This window comes from Chinchilla lanigera, unplaced genomic scaffold (genome assembly GCF_000276665.1).
Source record: "Chinchilla lanigera isolate Chin_1 unplaced genomic scaffold, ChiLan1.0 scaffold00063, whole genome shotgun sequence".
Taxonomy (NCBI): Eukaryota; Metazoa; Chordata; class Mammalia; order Rodentia; family Chinchillidae; genus Chinchilla; species Chinchilla lanigera.
In genome coordinates, this window is record NW_004955464.1 from 2,862,238 (window position 1) to 2,882,686 (window position 20,449).

Sequence of the window (20,449 nt, forward strand, 5' to 3'; positions counted from 1 at the left end):
TGGAACAGATTAGAAGATCCAGAAACAACTCCAAACACAGTCAGCCACCTTCTCTTTGACAAAAGGACCAACCATGTTCACTGGAAGTAAGATAGTCTCTCTAATAAATGGTGCCGGAAAAACTGGCTTTCCACATGCCAAAGACTAAAACTAGACCTATGTCTATCATCATGCACTAAACTAAAATCAAAATGGATCAAAGATCTAAATATTAAAACAGAAACACTAAATCTGCTGAAAGAGAGAATAGGTAGAACTTTTGAAGACATAGGTATAAGCAAAGACTTTATGAACAAAACCCAGATTGCATGGGAGATATTACAAAAAAATCAACAACTGGGATCTCATCTTATTAAAAAGCTTTTGCACAGCAAAAGAAATCATCAACAGAGTGAAGAGACAGCCCACAGACTGGGAAAAATTTATGCTAACTGTTCTTCAGACAAGGGACTAATATCTAGAATATATAAAGAACTCAAAATCAGACTTCCCAAATTTAAAGACCCAATTCAAAAATAGATATCTGAAATAAATACAGACTTCTCAGATGAAGAAGTAGAAACAACAAGTAAATATATTTTAAAAATCTTCACTATCACTGGTCATTCATGAGATGCAAATTAAAACAGTGCTGAGATTCCATTTCACTCCAGAAAGAATGGCTATTAACAAGAAATCAACCAGTAAAAAATGCTGGTGGAGACATGTGGAAAACAGAACAACTCTCCACTTTTGGTGGAAGTGTAGACTGATGCAACCACTGTGGCAGTTGGTGAGGAGATTCCTCAGAAAGCCAGGACTAGAGGTCCATTTGACCCAGCTATTCCTCTTCTAGGTATCTTCCCAAAAGAATTAAAAAATCATACCACAGTGATGTATGTAACCCATGTTTATAGCAGCCCAGTTTGTAATAGCTAAATCTTGGAAACAGCCCAAGTGCCCATCAACCAGTGAATGGATAAAGATTTTTTTTTTATGCAGTACTACTCAGTTATAAAGAAGGATAATCTTAAGACATTTATAGGTAAATGGATTACCTTGAGACCATATTCTTAAGTGAAATAAATCAAACAGACATATAAATATTGCATTGTTCCTCTGGTGTGAGAAACCAAAAGTATAAATAAGAACCAGAAAGTATACTAGATATCATGAAATAGAAAGAAAATGCTCTACTGGGAAGGGAAACTAGGGAGCAAAGAGAGAGAAAGGAAGGAAGGAAAAATGAGAAAAGAAGGAAAAATGGAAACAAAGCATTTGTTAATAAGGAGGGGAAGAGGGATTGAAGGGATAATGAGGAATGGGAAAAAAAGAGGAATTGAGATTCATGTATAGGTGCAAAGTTCCTCTGATAAAAGTAATCATTATGTATATCTGAAATGTACCAATAAACTTAATAAAATACTTTATGTCTTCAATTTATATATTTATATTTATACTATATTGATTCATCTTAATATCTTTAATGAATTTCATTTATTATTTATTGACATTAAAATCATTTAAAACCCTTCTGATATTTGGAATATTAGCCTATTTTATCTATACTAATTAACTAAATAATCAACTTATATAAACATATCTGAATAAATGTTTTGCCATTTTCATGGCAATAAATGGTTACTTTTTGCCATTAGCAGTTACCTTCTCTCTCATTCGGTTCCCAAGCTGTTCAGATGTTTTTATGTCTCTGCCTTTGTATTATTGCTTCCCAATTTTCTTGCTTAAAATCAAGTCATAATTTGATTTAAAAATGGAGTGATAGAGAAGTGCTTCAGTGTAATAAATTGTTATCTAGAGCAAATCTTCAATGAAAAACAGTAGATAAGATGCAGTTTTGCATTTAGAGTAATCCTGACCTCACCCAAGTAACAAGAATTTGATATCCTCCTCAACCAGCCATAACACAGAGCTCCATTGGTCTTCTGTTGTGAAAGATACAACACTTATAATATCTATAATGTTTTGATTATCTTAGAAATGTCAAGTTTGTCATATATACAAATGAGATTTTGAGAAAGGCAAGCAACAGGTAAAACAAGTTACAAACATGACTGTCTTCCAAAGCACAGTGGGACTATTATGTTTTCATATTTTTCATTTCCTTATTCTTTTTCCAGTACCAGGAATTGAACTCATGACCTGGTGCTTGCCAGGCAGGCGCTGCACCACTGAGCTAAATCCCCAGCCCTCATTTCCTTGTTCATTAGATATTTTCAGTGTCTTATCCATGAGTTTTAAAAATTATCAATAAGTTGGTTCACTGTGAATTTCTTTACTTAGTAATTGATTTTTTTTCACAGGAAAATATTTTAAAGTTCACTCAAAGTCTTAAAATTAATTACAAAATTAAAGTTTTAGAAATAATTAGTTACTAACTGAATATAGTTTCACCAGTTCTAATATTTAACTTATTTCAATAAAAATACATTCACTATATATGTATTTTGTTTTGTTTTGGTGCATGTTTTATCCTAAAATCTACCCCATTAGCAAATTTGTATGTGTACAATAAACACTGTCAACAGTAGGTACAGTGTTCTAAGCAGATGTATTCATCTTATTTATGATCTTTGTGCCATTGAAAAGTTACTCCCTCATTTCTGCTTCCTATAGCACCTGCAATCCATCATTCTATTATTTGGTTGACTGAATTTGAGTATTTTACACACTTTATACAGGTGGAACCCTGCAGCATTTGTCTTTCTGTGACTGACCCATTTCATTCAGGGTAGGGTCCTCAGGGTTCATCCATGCTGTCACATACTGAAAAATTTCCCTGTTTGATGCTGAATAGTATTTCATTGTATCTTTATACCACATTTCCTTTGTTCATTCATTGTTTGATGGACATTTAGTTTGTTTTCACAGCTTGGTTACGGTGACTAATACTCCAGTGAACACAAGAATGGTGATATGTTCACAAGGTACTGATAGATTTTTAAAATTTTGCGAAACTTCTACATTGTTTTCCATAATGAATGTACCATCCTGCATTTCTTTTAGCAGTGTGCAAACTTTTCTATTTCTCCACATCCTTCTGTATTCTTTTTTAATAATTGTCATTCTGCCAAGCATGATATATTATCTCATTGTGGTTGGATTTACATTTCCTGGATGATTAGTGACCTTGAGCATTAATCACATATACTTGTTGGCCATTTGTATCTTCTTGGGAGAAACACGCATTTAAGTTTGTAACCTGTTCGTTACAAGTGGGGCTATTAAATGTTTTGTTTGTTTTTAAAAAAAGATGACACATTCTGAGTCAGCCTATCAATTATTACATTCAGGGTAAATGGCCTAATTGCTATGGTTAAAGATAATTTTAGGCTAGACAAAGTGGGCTCATCTTTGCAGGTCTACATAAAGCACACCTGGAAATAAGGTCATATACTTAAAATAAAATATTAAAGACTCGCCATGAAAACACAAATAATAAGAAAGCAAGAATAACTATATGACTAATAGACAAAATATACTGAAGACCAAGAGCAATTGCCAGAGATAATGAAAATTTTTCATGATGGTAAAGAGACAAATATTCAAGAAAACATTACAATCCTGCACCTGCGTGTGTGTGTGTGTGTGTGTGTTTGATTACAGAGATTCAAAATACCATAGGTAAAAACTAACAGAACTGAAAAAGAAATACACAAATCTAAAAAGATAGCTAGCTACCACAACATCCCCCACTGAGTAACTGACAGGAGATAAAAACATTAACCACAAACTTGGCTTAACTGACTTTGAACTATGTACACTGACCGAGTGCACACAGAACATTCACTAAGGCCATATTCTTAGTCATGAAACAAATCTCAATGAATGAAAAGCACTATAAGTTTTAAAAACTTCCATACAAAAGGTACAAAAGGTACATACAAAAGGTACTATTTATATAAAATATGTAATAGAGATACATTCATGTTGCAGTGAAGCATTATAATTTCCTCACATCACTACTGCTTTAAAATGTTTTTCTCAAATAACCTGTGTTGCTTGTAAGACATTGTAATAGGCAAATATTAAACATGTACCTATAAAAATAAATGTGCCCCATTACAGTGCTTTCAGTGTTAGAGTTCATGTGATATTTTTATTTTGGAAGGAAAAAAGAAGTGTTATGACTGAAAAAAAAGACAAGTTTGAAATCCCTAAGTTCTTTGTGAGACCCACGCCAACTGGCACATTATAAATTTCTTCTCTCTGATTATTGACAACCATCCAAAAGAACACAAATAACAACAAATAGCAATAACAATCACATACCACCCCTGGCTACGGCTTCCCCTGAATGCTCACTAAGTACCAGGCATTGTTCTAAGTACTTTTAGCACATTTCATTCTTGCTCTCATTTCCTTCCATTTTGCAAGTAAGGCAAATGAAGCTCAGAAAAGTTAAATAACTTGATGAGATCAACAACTAGTGAATGCCAGTGTTGGAATTTGAACTCAGTAAAATAATTTCACCCTGTAGTTTTCCATTTTCAAAACTAATGTCAGACACCCTGGCATTAGACACGAAAACTACATGATTTCCTACTTCAGCACTTTGTAAAGTATTTAATTGCTTTTCTTTTGCCTTGACTTGAAATTTGCCTCTTCACTGGTCTGTCTTGTTTGATAAGTTCATCAAACATCAAGACTCTTTGTTCATTTTCAAAAAAGGATTACAAAGATAAGCTTTTATAATTAAGACTATCTCAGCGGAAATTTCCTTTACCATACATAGTTCTCTTACCTTTATCTTCTAATTATTAGAGATGAATTTTCTGATTTTCCAAAATTATATTTGCTTTAAATACAAGATATAAATTGACTGCTTATAAAAATGCTCTCCCCTCTTCTAAACTTTTATACAATGCAAATGCTTCTTGCTGTAGCATCTAAAAGCAAAATGCTTCAAAATCGAATCATCTAATAAGAATTTGAATAAAATGACTCTATTTAAAATTGTCAACATTTGGGACACAGGGACTGCTTAAAAGCTATCCCAAAGGTGAAATAAAAGGCTGCTTAAGCACAATCCAATATTTGATGTTGAGATATAAACAGCACAAAGCCAGGTTGGAAATATCAAGGAAATAGAATGAAAAGTACGTATAAAAATCACCCCCTTTGTCTATTACCCCATAGCAAAAGGTAAACTCACTTTAAAATGACATGACTGAGCATCTCTACAGTTTTTGGTCTTTCCCCAAATAATTTTGTAGACATTATCTGATTCTATCCTCCCCGAACACTGTGAGACAGGTATTCTTATGATTCTCTTTTATAGGTAATGAAGTAGAAGTTAACTGTCTAACATCACTCAGGAGAACTACCATTTTTAAGTGCCTACTATATGCTGCCTACATTCTAAACTGAGGATCTTAATTTTTATCTGCTTTAACTCCTACAAAAGAGGCATCATTATTCTCATGCAGACAGGGAAGCTGAGGATCAAAGCAATTAAGTGATTTCTCCTGATTTCCCAGCCCCCATTGGTTACAGATCTGATTCACATATGGGCTGACCTGACTTCAAGGCCTGGGCTGGTTCCTTGCTGTCCTCCTTCACTGGGTTAGTAAGAACACGAAACGAGACTGAGGTACCAACGCAGCAGGCATCAAAGTGTCATGGCACCCCAGGAGATGAGTCCTCTCTTACAAAGACATGGCCCACTTACTGGTTCACCTTCTGCTGTGTAGTTACCCTGGGCTGGTGAGATACCAAAGACAAGAGAAAGAGAGCAACAGCAAACATCTCATCCAGAAGCCACCACCTTTTGTTCACTTGAAGAAATAAAACTATTCAGGGAGTTGGAGTAAAAGACATCTACAGAGTGGGAACTCTTACGTTTGTCTAATGTTCAAAACTCTCTTGATTTCTATTCAGAGATGATTAACTAGTAATTAGGGTATTGATGAGTTAAATACCTTAAAAACAGTCAAACATGACCCATGGCTTTTTTTTGGTTTGTTTGTTTTTTTGAGACAGGGTTTCACTATGCACTTCAGGCTGGCCTTGAATTCACTTTGTAACTGAGGCTGGCCTCAAACTCACAGCAATGCTCCTGCATCAGCCTCCCGAGTGTTGGGATTACAGGCACACACCACCATGCCTGGTGATCCTAAACTCTTGAAACCTTTTGAAAAAACAGTAACCATGAATTAATGAAAGCTGATATTCAACCAATAGCAGGTTAGCAAAAGGTTTTGTTTTCAGATAGACGCAAAGAATGAAACCAAGATGCACTTGCAGAATTCCTGGCCTTTTTGTGTGGCTTTTAGAACTTTTGCAGTCAGATCAATCTGGTTTTTCTTTTTTTGTTTGTTTTTTGTTTTTCTTCCAGTACCAGAAATTGAACTCACGACCTTGTGCTTGCCAGGCAGGCACTGTACCACAGAGCTAAATCCCCAGCCCCTCAATCTGGTCTTGCAAGACCAAAACAAGGCTAATGCTAGTATATCAGCTTAAACATAAGCAACCAGATAAGAGTAAGAAATGCTTATAGTTACATGGAGGTTCTACTATCTATTGCCAAACATCTGCGTGCTGAGATATATCAGTGGACTTTCCACTTGCCATTGGGTATCATTAACAGCCAGCCTCTTTGTGTCTAGAGCAGACAAGATGTTTTAAATAGACATCTCCAGGAGCACTCTCTGGAATTATAATTATGCAGTCCATAATCCACTGCACATCTGCATTGAGGATGCCATACCAATATAGGCTTTCTTGCCCTTCCAAGTGTAAATTGAATTACCATGAGCAAAAGAAATGGGTAGGTGGATAGATGGCTAGACAACTAATTAAGCACCTACTGTGTGGTGGGCTTATCATATATCTTGCTTCATCCTCATAACAAGTCTATGACATGAAAATTACTAACTCCATTTGCAGCTGAAGAAATGGAAGCTGAAAGGACTTAACTATTTGCCCAAGGATGTACAGCCTTCCCCGTATCCTTTGGGAGATATAGATTCTGTCCCTTGCAGGAATAGCCAGTCGCATCATTACTAATCTCAAATAAATAATGGGGAAATATAATAAAGAAATTGCATGCCTAATGATGTGTACCTAATTCACATGTGGAGATTTTTAGAAAGACAACTGATGTTACAAATTTGTTCCCCTCAGAGGTCCAAACTGAAATAAACACCAGTGCAGATTCCTGGAGTCCGCCACTTTTGCATTTTTCCTCTTCCCACCTCTCTTCGCTTGACCTTGGTTCCCCCATACTTATAACCATTTGGAAAGTTGCTCTTTTTCCTTTCTCCAGAGGAATTCAGTCACAACTGATACATCTGTACACCCCTGGGCCAGCTCAGAGTGCACATCAAGACGCCCGGCTCTCTCAAAACCATGTGTTTTGCCCATGTCCCAAACGTGGACAAAACTCGACACAAACCCACAGAGTCCCTGGAGTGGAGCTCAGGGTCCCTACCCCTTCCATAGCTTTCCCATGGGGAGCGGATCTCCCAACCACAGTGTTCTCCACAGGAAGTGGCGGTGCCCTCAGGGTAACTTTATCAGTGCGTAGAAGCCTGTATGATTGTCATAGCTCAGGGAGTTGTTACTGGCGCCTCATGAGTAGAGGCCAGGGATGCTGCTAATAAACTGCACAGGTCAGTCTCCACAGCAAAGAATTATCCAGCCCCACATATCAGTGGTACCTGAGTTGAGAAGCACTTCCCGGGGAGAGGTCTGCCTGGCTTCCCCTACCCTTGAAACTCGGGTGGATTGATTTTCTCCTTTTCATGTGCAGGCTAATTAAAGTGTTGACTTTCTTAAACTAGTTCCTTCCTGAAAGTTCCTCGGTGAGTAACGCTCCTCCTTACCCAAGACCTCATCGGCATTCAGGACCCCTCCTTCACCACTAGTCAGCTCTCCCAGCACAGTCCCAGTTCTATCCTTCCTCTGTTTTGTTTTCCTTCCCTACTGCCTCGATCAGTCCTCATTTCCCCCTCTGAAGCCTGATTCCTAGTCCTCACTCCAAACCTCCTGTTACATCACTGCTGGATTCACCTTCAAGAAAGTTGGCTCTAGCTCACTGTCCTGCTCAGCAGCTTTCAGTGGTTTCCCACTGTTTGCAAATTTACAAGTCCAAATTCCGCCACAAATGGGTCGCAGCCCAGCTTTGCAACCCCGTCTCCTACAGTCCTCAAACCATCCCCATGGGACATAAGCTTCCTCTTCCTCCATTATATGGAAATATGAAGTATTCCCCCAAACATTCAGGTATTGAAGGCTGATACCTCATGCAATATGTTCAGGGGTGGGGCTTTGACTTCATCAGTGGATTAACCTATTGATGAGTTTATAGCTCAATGGGCTTATTAAGAAATGAACCCTACCTGGGGGAAGAAGTTCACTGGGGTGTACCCAGCCTCTTCCTCTCTCCCTGGTTTCCCTGCTCTCTCTGCTCCCTGGCTGCCATATGACAACCAGCTTTACTCCACCACAGCCTTACACCATGCTGTTTTTACCTTAGAACCAGCCAGCCATGGACTGAAGCCCCTAAACCATAAACATAAATAAATATTTCCTCCTTTAGGTTGTTTCTTCTCTGATATTTGGGCATATACTTTCCTGTACTTTGTCACTGTGCTGCCTGTGCTCACACTGGGCCCTTCCCCGGAATGACTCTTCTGATCCTTGAACCCCTAACTTTTTGCCCTGTGTCCTCTCAAAATCAGGTCTATCTTAGGTGGCTGATAGCTCCATTTGGAAGGAATTTCCTTGTTATTGAAACATCATACGCATACTACCAGCACTTTTAATTTTGCCTTATATTATGTTTTTCTGAGAGAATGGGATAACTTTGGAGAATGGATCTTTCTTTAGATTTAGATTCTTTAGGCTTTTAGATTAAGTTTTGTGTCTCATTCTTCTTTATAATCACCCATGTCACTTACTAATGAAACTTTAATAAGAAATATTTGTTGATAGAATAAGCAAATGAGTCGATTAAAAATAAATTACTACTTCATAATACTTTCAGGTATATTTTCCCTTTTAATCCTCAAAATAATCTTGTCAGATAAACATCATTAAACTGAAGAGAATCTTGAGAGTCAGGGACACAGTGGTTGAGGAGGAAAAGGGAACAAAGACAGATGGAGTCGCGGGCTCTGTGCCTCAGAGTCATCTTGCAAGGCTACTAATGCTAATGTAGTTTCAAAGATGAGGAGCTTGAGATTCAGAATGCAGTAGTTTGCCCACAATCATAAAACTGGTGCGTATCAGAGCCATGGATTTATCATCTGCCCCACTGCAAGACTGGATGGACATTTTTTGGCCTGGTTGTTTGGGTGTTAAGCACTTGGTCAGGACTAAGGCTGGGTCTTCTAGCACCAAGTCCAGTCCTCTGTCCATTACATCTTAGTGCTGGGCAAGTATCATTTCCAGGGGAAAAGGAAGAAACATGAAGTGAACAGAGAAGATCACAGGATGAAATCAAAAGGGAGCTGAGCTGAGCTGAAGTCAGATGGAGTTGTTCCATGCACCTGTGAGGACACATGTGTCTATGGTGCACACGCGCACACACAGGGCATGCTGGGGTGGGGGCGGGGCACCCATGTGCTCTCAGCCAAACACGTTCAAAGATGAACGAGCAATGCCAAAAACTTGTTAGCTTTGCATATGTGGATTTCACCTTAATTGTAGCATTCTGCTATCAAAGATAGATAGTTATAGAACACCATGCAGAACAGACAGCGAGATAGCAATTCATTTTGAAAATGCATTGCCTGTCGCATGGGGACATTTTGTACTATCTAAATCAGCCTATGAGTTATGACCTCCGAAAAGAACATGTCCTGTGCTGGCACAGCCCGCCACCATGGGGTGACACCCAGGTCTGTTCCGTCTGGAAAGCTTTTAGAAGTTTTGCACCCCATTCCCCTGTGCTGGGCCCAATCCAAACAGGAGGCCTAAGTTCTGCAAATGTAATACAAAGGAAGAGATTTCCCGGAGGGAAAGACAGCTCCAGGTCAGAAAGTGCCTCTAACCAAGCACTGTGTCCTAGCCTTGGGCTCCTCATCTGTGGAAATGGGTAAAATAGCACTTACCTAAGAGGACAAGGCTAAACAGTCACTGAGGAAATGCATGCACAAGTGGGAACTCTGAACAGCTATTTCTGCTTTACCGGAACAGTGCACCACCCTCCTGGTATCTATTTTTCTTCTTTATTTGCATGGGAGTTCTGTTTAAGTACTAAGAACAGGGAAGAGGGGTGAAAGCGTGCATCTGGAAGGAGGAGGATGGATGCACTGTGGACTGATTTTAAGCCTCCCTGGTGGGCAGATTCGACCAGCAGGAGCCGTTGTGGAGCCCTGTGACAAAGTGCTGGAGGGGCTCCCTCCCCATCTCTGCCACCTCCAGAGTCTACAACTCTGGGAGGAATTCAGTGGCAACTTGGACTTGGCCTGGCCATCTCACCATTGCCAGAGCAGGTGATGATTCTTTCAGGAGCTCCCTGGTCAGCGTCAACAGAGATGGCTGAGTATCTGGTTGTACGGATCTGTTTGCAGTGTGTCTGCATCTGGGTGTACGTGTGCATGTGTGCATGTGTTGGGCTGTGTGATGTATTCTACTTCCTCACAGAAAAGCCTACACAATATTAAGCCCAGCACTGGTGCAGAGTCTAGAGAAGGCACCTGAACATCTTCTGCCAGAGCCCTCCTCGCCTCCCTTCTCCTCTCTGTAATACTGTGCATCCCTTGTATCTGTTTTCCTCCTGATTGCCTCTGGCTGCAGTCAACAGACCCTAGTGGCAGGTTATCCTGTGGAAATGAAGAGGGGCTGGGTTACGTGATTGGGCTCAATCAGCAGCTTCACACCGGATGAGCTAATGCATGCCTACTGCTTTCCACTTCATCTCGAGCTTTGTGTTTGCACTGAAGGGGGTGGGATGAGAGGGTTTCCACGTCTGGCTCATGAGAGTAGAAATTAAAGATCTATTCTCAAAGAAGGCATTCAGCATTGCAAGCAGCTCTGGCCAAATCTGGGTGGTCCTTTGGGAAATCCGTCTTGGAACTGGGCTGCAATAAAAAGCAGAGTCAATTCTAAACCAGATCAAATTTTCTAGGTTGTATCTGTCGGCCAAGTGTATCCTCTCTGGTGCCTTCCCCCACAGCTTGGCACAGGGCAGCCCCCCCTCTGTTCCCATACAGCCTGGCCACACCTCCCTCTCCAAAAGCCATGGAGGAGGGGGCTGTCCCTTATCCCACCTGTGAGTCCTGTGACCCCCCAGAAGCCAGGGCTGTGCCCGGACTGGAGTCTTTTTGCATAGGTAATGCTAGTCAGTGGGTGAACAAGCTGTCTGCACTGGGCAGACCCATCTGCCTCTCATGCAGGCCGCAACGGCGCTCAGGGTGAGCACTAAAACCACCTAGAAGTGGGCTCTTTGTGGTCACCAAGCGCAGGCCACCCTGGGTCACTCCTGGAGAAACTACCTTCTCCTGCCTCTTCCATGTCTCTCCCTCCCAATGCTGTGCAGAGCTCTCTGTCTGCTGTGTGCTCTCTCTACTCTCTGTGATCTAAGGGAATGTTGGCGCCAACCGTTCTCCTCGCCCCCTGCCCTGAAGGCAGAGCCCATGATGTACACATTTTTTGCAGTTATAGAAGACTTCAGCTTTTAAATCCAACCTCCCTGGATTGAAATCCTAACGCCATTACCCAGCTGTGCAACTCTGGGCAAATCATTCCCCCACTCTGCCTTAATCACCCCTCCTGAATTATACGTTTGATGGTCAGTAGGTTTTAAAGTATGTATAAGTTTTATACATACGTGGATACACACACACACACACACACACACACACAAAGTGCTTCATCAGTGTCTGCTGAACTGACCTGTGGGGACGTGTCTTTCAAGGCAAAATCATGATGGATGTCTTTCTCTGTGTGATCCCCTCCCTCCTGCCCTTTCTGCCATGGTTCTCTCTTCACAGCCACTTTCTGTGGCACTTCTGTGCCAGGAGGCTATTGGAGGGGTCGGTAATGGTACAAGGGTTCACAAGAAACTGACACAGCAGGCCAACACATATGTGCTGCTTTTATGTGGGTTTTTTTTTTTTTTAGAAACAAAGTAAGGCCCTTTACCATACTGTAGGCTTTGAGTCTCACACCCGAGGTGACTCGATGGGTCGACTGGCAGAGCAGAACTCTGAACGGGCTGGCCACGCTCAGGTTACCCACTGTGGACTCACACTCCATGACTATGCTGGGGTGCAGGGCAGTCAATCAGCTGCTGCTTTCCCTCCATTGAGGGCTTCCATTGCTTCCCTCCACTGGAAGGTACTACATACCCCGTGATGCCACAGTCAGCCCCTGCTTGTCGCACGGCACCATGTCCAGGACTGGGCAGCCGTGGAGAGCCACGGACGGAGCTGGGAGCACCCAGGAATGGCTGCACCTGTGTGACTTGGGCTTTGAAGGAACCAGGGCAGGGGGTGAGGAGAACGGTTGGCGCCAACATTCCCTTAGGCAGAGGAGAAGGGAGAGCAAGCACGCCAACCCGGAAGCAGCACGAGCAGAGCCATGAAGAAGAGAAGGAGCCTGATGGGCAGGGGGCATGCCATGGGCAGGATGAGCAGGACGATGGGCAGCTGGGCAGAGGACAGGCAAGGGCCGGGCCTTGTGGGTTTGCTTTTCCTGTTTATGCTAAAACTAGGATGGCTTCCATCACCGCGGACAGTGAGACGCTGCTAAAGGAACAAGCGGTGCCTCCCAGAGTCCGACGCACACTTCATACCACAGGAGGGAGAGGCAGAGGGAGCCACTCGGGGCCGTGCCCCTGCCACACACAGGGCACCTCGGGGTAGGAGGTGCGGACGGGACTCAGAGCCCCGGTGCTGAGCCCTGGATTCCTAATCCAAGCTGTCCCAGGAGCACACAGTGTGACCGAGGGGCAGTCACCTGGCTTCTCCAGACTGTCACGTCCTTACCCCAGGGCTGGCTCATCTCTGCGACCTCAATGTTGGAAGTCTTTCACTTCTCTAATCTTGATCTAGGAAATCCCTTGGAATGGCAAATCTGGGTTAAAATATATATATGCATAATGTATGCATGCACACACACACACATACATTTATACATATATTCCAGGCCATTCAAGTCTCTTTTAATACTTTTATTCAAGATTTGTCCTCCCCTGAGACAGTGCAGGCTGTCAGCCTGTAATTAGACTTTCTCGCCACTCATAAAGCCGGGCTGTGTGGAGTGAGAGCCCGAGCAGGATTACCCACTGTAAACAAATTTGGTCAGTCCCTTTCGCGCAAGTCTCAGTTCCAGCTGAGTGGATTTCAGCGGCTCCTGGGTGAATGCTAATGCCGCCTATGCTCACAGGGGCAAGGAAGACAATAGCCTGTGTGCCTCCCTCCTTGACAGTGCTCTGGGTCTCACTTTTCCAGCATCTTTGGGGTGCGGCATGGGGCCCTGGGTGAGGGGGTGCTGCAGGAAACAGTCTAAAAACCTAGAAGGGGCTTCAACAGCAGGTCGTGCACTTGGGCTTTAAGGCTGGCTCGACCCCCAATTTTCTTTATAACCTTGCAAAGGTCATCTCTGCTCTCTAAGCCTTGATTATCTTGACTGTAAAGCGAGGCTCAGGACACCTACCCCGGAGGCACTGGGCAAAGAATAATTGAAGTAATGTTCCCAAGAGCCTAGGGCAGGACTCCATGGGTCAGGTCTGGTCCAGGGTGCTCAGTACAGCCATTCAAAATTCAGAGTCCTGGAAATCAGAAAGGGGTACAGATCAGACCTCTGTGAACTGACCTCTAAGACCGCGGTGCAGTCAGATGTAGGTGTTCAGTCCGTGCGGGCAGAGAGGAAAACATGCACGTCTCTGGGCACTTGTGTTCCTGCACTCCCTGTGGAGGCTTCCAAAGAGAATGCATTTAAAGATCGGGAAGCTGAGGTTTGAAGGAGGTGGGGGAGGGCAAGATGAGTTGAGACCAGGTTAAGTCTGATTTCAGAGTCTGCCAAGGGCCCCTGTCATTAGCATTACCAAAGATTAATATCAGATTCCAAGGAGGGTAGGCACATGGTGCATTATGGAGGAAGCATGATACATTTGGGGGACCTCTACTAATCCTCCCAGAGAGGCACCAGGGAGGATGGCTGTGTCCTAAACTGAAAAGCATCACGTTTATTCCCCATGCTATCCCTGGCACTGTGAGCACTGGACTGAAACAGAAGAGTCGCTCAGTAAACATGTGTTACATGAGTGACTGAAGTTCAGGAGGCTCATCCTCCACCCTCGGCTTTTCTGGTCTCAAGTAGCAAGACGGAAAAAGGAAACTCTTCACATAAATTGTCCGAGGGATTCGTACACACTGGTTGTAGCAATCACTTTGATTTCTACTGCTGTGTAACAAGCCACCCCAGAACTCGGTGGCTGGAAACAATGTTGATTGATTCATTCTCAGGACTTTGAGAAAGATTGTTTAGGAGGCTGCAGCCTCTGAGAGTTCCCCAGGGCTAGAATGGATATGACCATAATCCTTTACCATTCTGCCCAATCCTTTATAGCTCTTGCAGCTGACTCCCCAAAGAGAATTCTGCTGCTCACACCACACTTGCTAATGTTGCAGCCAGCAGCGAAAGCGAGTTGGAGTGCGTGGCCAAGCCCAGGATCACCGTGGGAGGGGATCACACGAGGGTATGAATATCAAAAAGCACAATTCATGGAGGCCAGGTGCTGACATCAATCTTCATGAACAATATATAATAATACATAATATATGCAAAGCACTTAGAAAGGTATGTAGCACTTAATTGGTTCTCCTTAAGTATTAGTAATAGCTAATTATACCATATCATTATTCTAATTATTATTAAGTCCCTTACTATAACTGCTTTTATTTTATTGACTATAAAATGAGCAGCCCACCCTTGAAGGGTTCTGGTGCAGCCCCCAATCCCTGAGAATGGTCACTCAGTATTTCTGAAAGGATGCAACAACAAAATAGGAACACAGACCCATTTTCTTCCCCTCTAGTCATTTCTCTTTATGGAGTCACCCTACACCTGGGTATATTTTGCTTGTTCCCAGAAGTGACACTGGAACGTAAAGGGGAATTACTCATTTCTACTGAAACATTCACTCAACAAGCATTTTGTGAAGCTCATCATGGTCATCTCTTTCCCATTTCCAGAGATCCACTCAGGGATGGACATGGGACCCAGTTCCGGCAGACGAAATGCTGAAAGAAATCTTCTGGGTCACTTTTAAGGAATAATATCCACACTGATGTAAGGAAAGAGATGTTCAAGGAGAATCCTTGTTTCATTTTACTCATTTGGACAAAGTTGTATGAGGGCACAATGCTTGGAGGTGTTCCCTGGTGACTCTTGTCATCCTGACATGAATATGCCCCGAGTGGACCCCTCATCTCAGAGGAAACAGACACATAGACCAGAACAGCCCAACAAACCTGGGCTCAGTCAGCTAGCTCTTCTACTGGTATAGCCTGAAGCAGAGCTGCTTAGCTGATGGGATAGCTGTTATGCAGCATTATTGTAACAATAGCTAACCAATACAACATCTTATTTCCTGGCCTGCTGACAACTGAGCTGCAGAGTTTGACATCCCTGCCCAAGATCATTCTGATGTGCAGGGACATAGTAAGAAAATGCTTGAAACATGTACCTTAGAGTTTGGAAACTTAGGAAAATGAAAACCACAGCCTACTTCTCCCCTGATCTCTGAAGACAGGGCTTTGCTGGAAAAGTCATACAACAAGGTTAGTAGGGATCATGCAGTACATGGTTAGGACAAGGAGGTTAAAGTACTGGGTGGAGTCTATCCTCATGGCTGAAAGCAACCAAAAACACACAGAATTATGAATGCAATATAGGAAAGTGGATTTGGACAGACCTCAGATGACAGCAGTGGAAAATAAATGAAACCATGTCTGGTTTTACCCCCAGGTTGACCCGTCCCATAACCCTATTCCAATTAACATTTTTCTCTGCCTGAAAAAATGTGGTGCCATCCTCAGCGTGGAGACTTCCCTGGGCACCACGCCCAGACCATCCTCAGAATCGTGGGCACCGGGCTCCACATAGCTCCCCTTCTCTTTGTATTTTCTTTTTTTGCTTTGTGCCAATAAATTGTTTAGACACCTGGCTCTTGCAGGAGAAATCTTCCCAGTGGTATTTATATACATCATTTAAACCTGCTTGTCTTTAAGCTTATAGAAACATTCAAGGATTGTTAGTCAAGTGTAATTAACACTATTATTGCTAAAATTAAAATTATTAATGGCACAAGGAACTATCATTTCCCAAGCACTCTCTCCATGCCTGCCCCTGTGGAGGTGTTCCACATGCAATTTATCCAACCTTCCTACCAGCTGAAGAGGCGGATGTTATTGTCCCACATCTTCCCAAGAGTAATAAAGCACGTCTGTTTGGCTCTGCCTCCTTATCAGGGGCTGAAATGAGCTCTTTATACATATCACTTCCATGCCCTGTACCACAACTGCATCCGCTAGGAGGATTATTTTCCCATTTGTCAGGCAAAAACACTGAGGATTCAGTAAGAGCAGGGACTGCATCGCACAGCCACAGAGGGACAGTATCTGGATTTGAACTCTGGTCCGCCCAATTCTGAGCCCGCATTTGTTCAGCTCCATCACTGACTGTCAGAGACAGAAACTGTGCCGCTGTGCCTGCATCTCTGCTCTCTTGGCTGCAGTGTTGACTGCTCTAATTCCCTCTCCAGAAGTCTTCCCTCCACCAAAGAGTGGGACTGCAGCATCTGGGGGTGACCCTGTGAATAACTCCCTGCAGACATCAGGGCAAAGCAAGCACAGAGGAAAGGAAAATCTCAGGACCTCTAGCCAGTCGCTCCCTTCCCAGCTTCCTGCACAAAGACAAGCATGGTTTGCCCCAGGGGAGAGAGAGCCTCATCCTGCACGCTGGACCTTCTGTGGGGAGCAGCCAGTGGGGTTAATAAAGGAAACAAACTCACATTCTCCTTCCCCCAATCTTTACAGCTTAAAAGGCCTCTCATATGTTTCGAATCTTTCATTCATTCTTCAAAATAAATGTCATTATGCTCAATGTATTTAGGTTTTGGGGTGCTGGTACATGCCATAGGCTTGGCTGAGCAGTGTCAAATATAATCTCATTTAAATCTCGTAAGTCTTGTAAAGCAGAGATTATTTTCCCACTTTGAGGAAATGGGAACCGAGGTATTTTACACAACAGGATGACATTTTCAGTGCCACTCGCAGAGTCCGGGGCAGAGTGGAGGCCAGCACCCAGGTCATTAGAGCAAGGCTCATGACAGTCCATGCATTAGGCTGTGGCTAGAAACCCTTCCAGAGCCCGAGCAGCCCCCAGACTCTGCCAGCTGCTGCCACTCAGTGTGGACGCCGAGGATGTCTTTTTACCTCAAAGAACTCCCGGCCAAGAAAGAGCTTTGTGTGAGAAACTGCACTGAGGAGTTTTACTGATATCTTGACCTGATTTGGTGACAAGATCCTGGACCGGAACTGAAATCTGGCACTACAGTGAGATGAGGTTTGGGGGATGCTTGGAAAGCAAGGGTGTGGTGGGCGTGTAGAACAAACTATGTGGCCAGAAGGCAGATCGGCACAGCACTTTAAAAACGTGACTCTCGAGGTCCTGAGTTTGATTCCCCGTACCAAAAAAATAAAATATAAAAACACAGCTCTCAAACTTTTCTGTAGTCCTCCCCATGATTCTCCTCCCCTTGAGTGTGGTCTGGGGCTTCTCAGTCAATAAAACATGGCAGAAGTGACACTGCGCCAATGTCTGGACTCAGTCCTTGCTAAACCGGCAGCTGCTGCCTTTAGGGACACAGCCCTCACACTGTGGGGTCTCCTGACCCAGCCATCACACCACAGGACCCCTGGGACTCCCCACACAGAGACTCATGTGGGGCCATCCTGGAAGAGGGTCCTGAGGAGCCAGCGCCTTTCGCAAGAGCAGGACGAGACGGCCCTGCTGAGTCCTGACCCCAGCGCAGCCTCGCCAGTGAAATAAATGCTTGTTTTATTTTAAACCAGTGTGTTCTGAGGTTGGTTATATGACAATAGATAATCAAAAAGAGGAAAACCTAACATCTGTGAAACCAGCACCATATGGCAGGGCCATTATAGTGCAATCATTTACAGCAAACACTTAGCAGATGAAGAAACTGAGGCTCAGCAAGGCGGCCGCTCTTGTGGAAGCCCCGTGTGGAGCAAGCAGATCAGCGCGGATTTGAATTCTACCTGACCCAGACTCCAATCCACAGCTCTGTCCCCCACACCACCTTCCCCGCTCCCCGAGACCTGCTAGGCCGATTCCTGTGCTCACTAAGCAGTGCTCACTTTGTCCTTAGACTGGAGCTGTGTGCGTGGAAATAAACACGTTACGGCATACATTCCAGGCTCCAAAGAGTCAGACTGCCGCGAGTCAGCGGTGCGACCTTCAGGCGGTGTCACCTTGGGCTCTGAGCCTCAGTCTCCTCCTCCACAGACGAGGACAGACTTCGACTCACAAGGAATCTAATGAGAGATGGTTTTGCAGGTGACTTAACACTGTATTTAGGCCATTTATGCCATTTTTACTGTAAGTTTAGACCAAGAGAGGATCACAACAGAACAGATTCAGCCCACCCTCGAGCACCGTTTATTTTTCCCTCCCCAAAAAGATTTCACCTTTTGCCTCCACTTGTCCAGCCGCTCCGGACAGGAAGGAAGCTCAACCCCAGCACTAAGCTTTGCTCCCAAACTCCCAGCTCACAACCAGCCGAGCCCTGATGCTACACCGGAGAGGAGCATTCCGCAGAATCATGTAAATCCCCACTCACCTCCACATTGGGTCATGGAGTGCTTGGGGAAGGGATTCCACAGCCTAGCTGATTTCAGCCAGTGTAGGCTCAATAGCGCAGGCAGGATCCCTCGGCCTGCGCTGGGCAGCCCCGGGAAGCAGGGCTCCCTCCCTCCCAGAAAGACAAAGGGGGAACGGCCTCCCCCACCCGCCACCTCCAAAGCAGGAGAGAAAAGTCTGTAAACCTTGTAATCCCCAAACAATGTTGGAAGCAGAGTCCAAGGCCTCACCAGATCTGGGTGAGCGGAGAGTTGCGGGCAACAGTGACTTGAATGGGGGCTCACAGTGCCCTGGGTGTCCCAGCCACCTGCCTGGCTCTCAGAGCCAGCAAGACGTTGTGATGCTCGGAGCCAACCCCGCATCTTCACGCATGAAGGCGCTGTGTGGGCCACTGTGCTCTGGGGGAGCTGTTATCTGTTCTCATGCTGCTACCTTTTGAAAACATTCATTCTGAAAATTATTTCATATAGATTATTCAACCCCCAGCCCATGGAACTGCAGGAAGCCAGCAGGCTCGGCCTGTGCTGGTGGGCACAGCTGTCTGCTGAGGTGGCCGGGGCTGCGGGCAGTGGCGCAGTCCCCATGGTGGCCAGCGCTCTCCTCTTGTCACTGGGAGCTCAAGTCCTCCTGCAAATATTAGAAAGCGGGTCAGCAGCTCTGCCAGCCTCAGGGATCATCTGCTTTGGGAAGCTTTGTCTCCAGGTGTTTAGTAGTCTGCTCTGGATTTCCAGTGCCAGCTCCAGGCGGCTCTTCCCGCCCACCTCCCACAGGTGCAGGCACAAGCCCAGTGATCAAGGCATTTGTGCCAGGGCAGCCCTCACTCCATCACTTGGCTCAGGGGCTGGGCTGAGCTTCTAGGGGGAGTGTGCTCCTCCAACCACCTCCATACCAGAGATGCACTCTCTCCAGAAATGCTCAGCCACCGCCCTGCCTTCTTTGTCCACCGGGGCTCTGTCCACCTCACACCTTTGCCATGTCTGAAGTCAGGTGGCTGCTGGCTAGAGTCCTGCCATGCTCAGCTGAAGATGGGGCATCCTGTGGGCCAGGACCTGCGTTCAGTTACAGAACCTCGCTTCATTCCCAGCTGTCCCACGGCCCCAGCTCACTCTATGCCTGGGGACCAATGGCCCCACTAACCCCAAATTCCTACTGTTTGGGTGTAGGCCATATTTCCCTGCTAGGTGGGGTAGAGCAGATCAGCATGACGCTTTTTATGGAGAAGTGGGCCATGAATTCGACTCCCACGGCAGCCCCGAGACCAGTTCCGCTCATGCGCACAGGTCCCCACAGAACCCTTGTAAAGGAAGAGGGCAGAAGGCGGGGGAGGGTGGGTACTGGTGGAGTCCAGGCGGCACAGGCGCCTGGGTCACCTTCCTCTTCCAGAAAGGCCTGCCCTGCGCTGTACAGCCCTTACTGCCCTCCCCGCACCCTTTGCATGCTGCACCGAGGGTGGGCCCCTGGCCAAAGGGCGGATGTGGAAAGTTCTGCCCGAAGAGGGAAAGCTGAGCCAATCGGCTTTTCCCACTGAGGAGCCTGAATGAAAGGATATCAGGAGAACCCTGGGACTCAGCTGAAGCGAGGCTGAACAAGAGGGAGGGCAGAGACCTTG

The 20,449-nt window shown here is 44.7% G+C and overlaps 1 protein-coding gene across 1 annotated transcript in view; it reads right to left on the minus strand.

Annotated features, from left to right (window-relative positions):
- Window positions 1-12,207, minus strand: part of C8a (complement component 8, alpha polypeptide) — a 67,586-nt gene extending 55,379 nt beyond the window's left edge. Inside the window, 1 exon segment of the mRNA XM_005398770.1 lies at window positions 12,094-12,207. Coding sequence (XP_005398827.1) covers window positions 12,094-12,207 — 114 coding nt within the window.
- Between the last annotated feature and the right edge of the window lie 8,242 nt (window positions 12,208-20,449).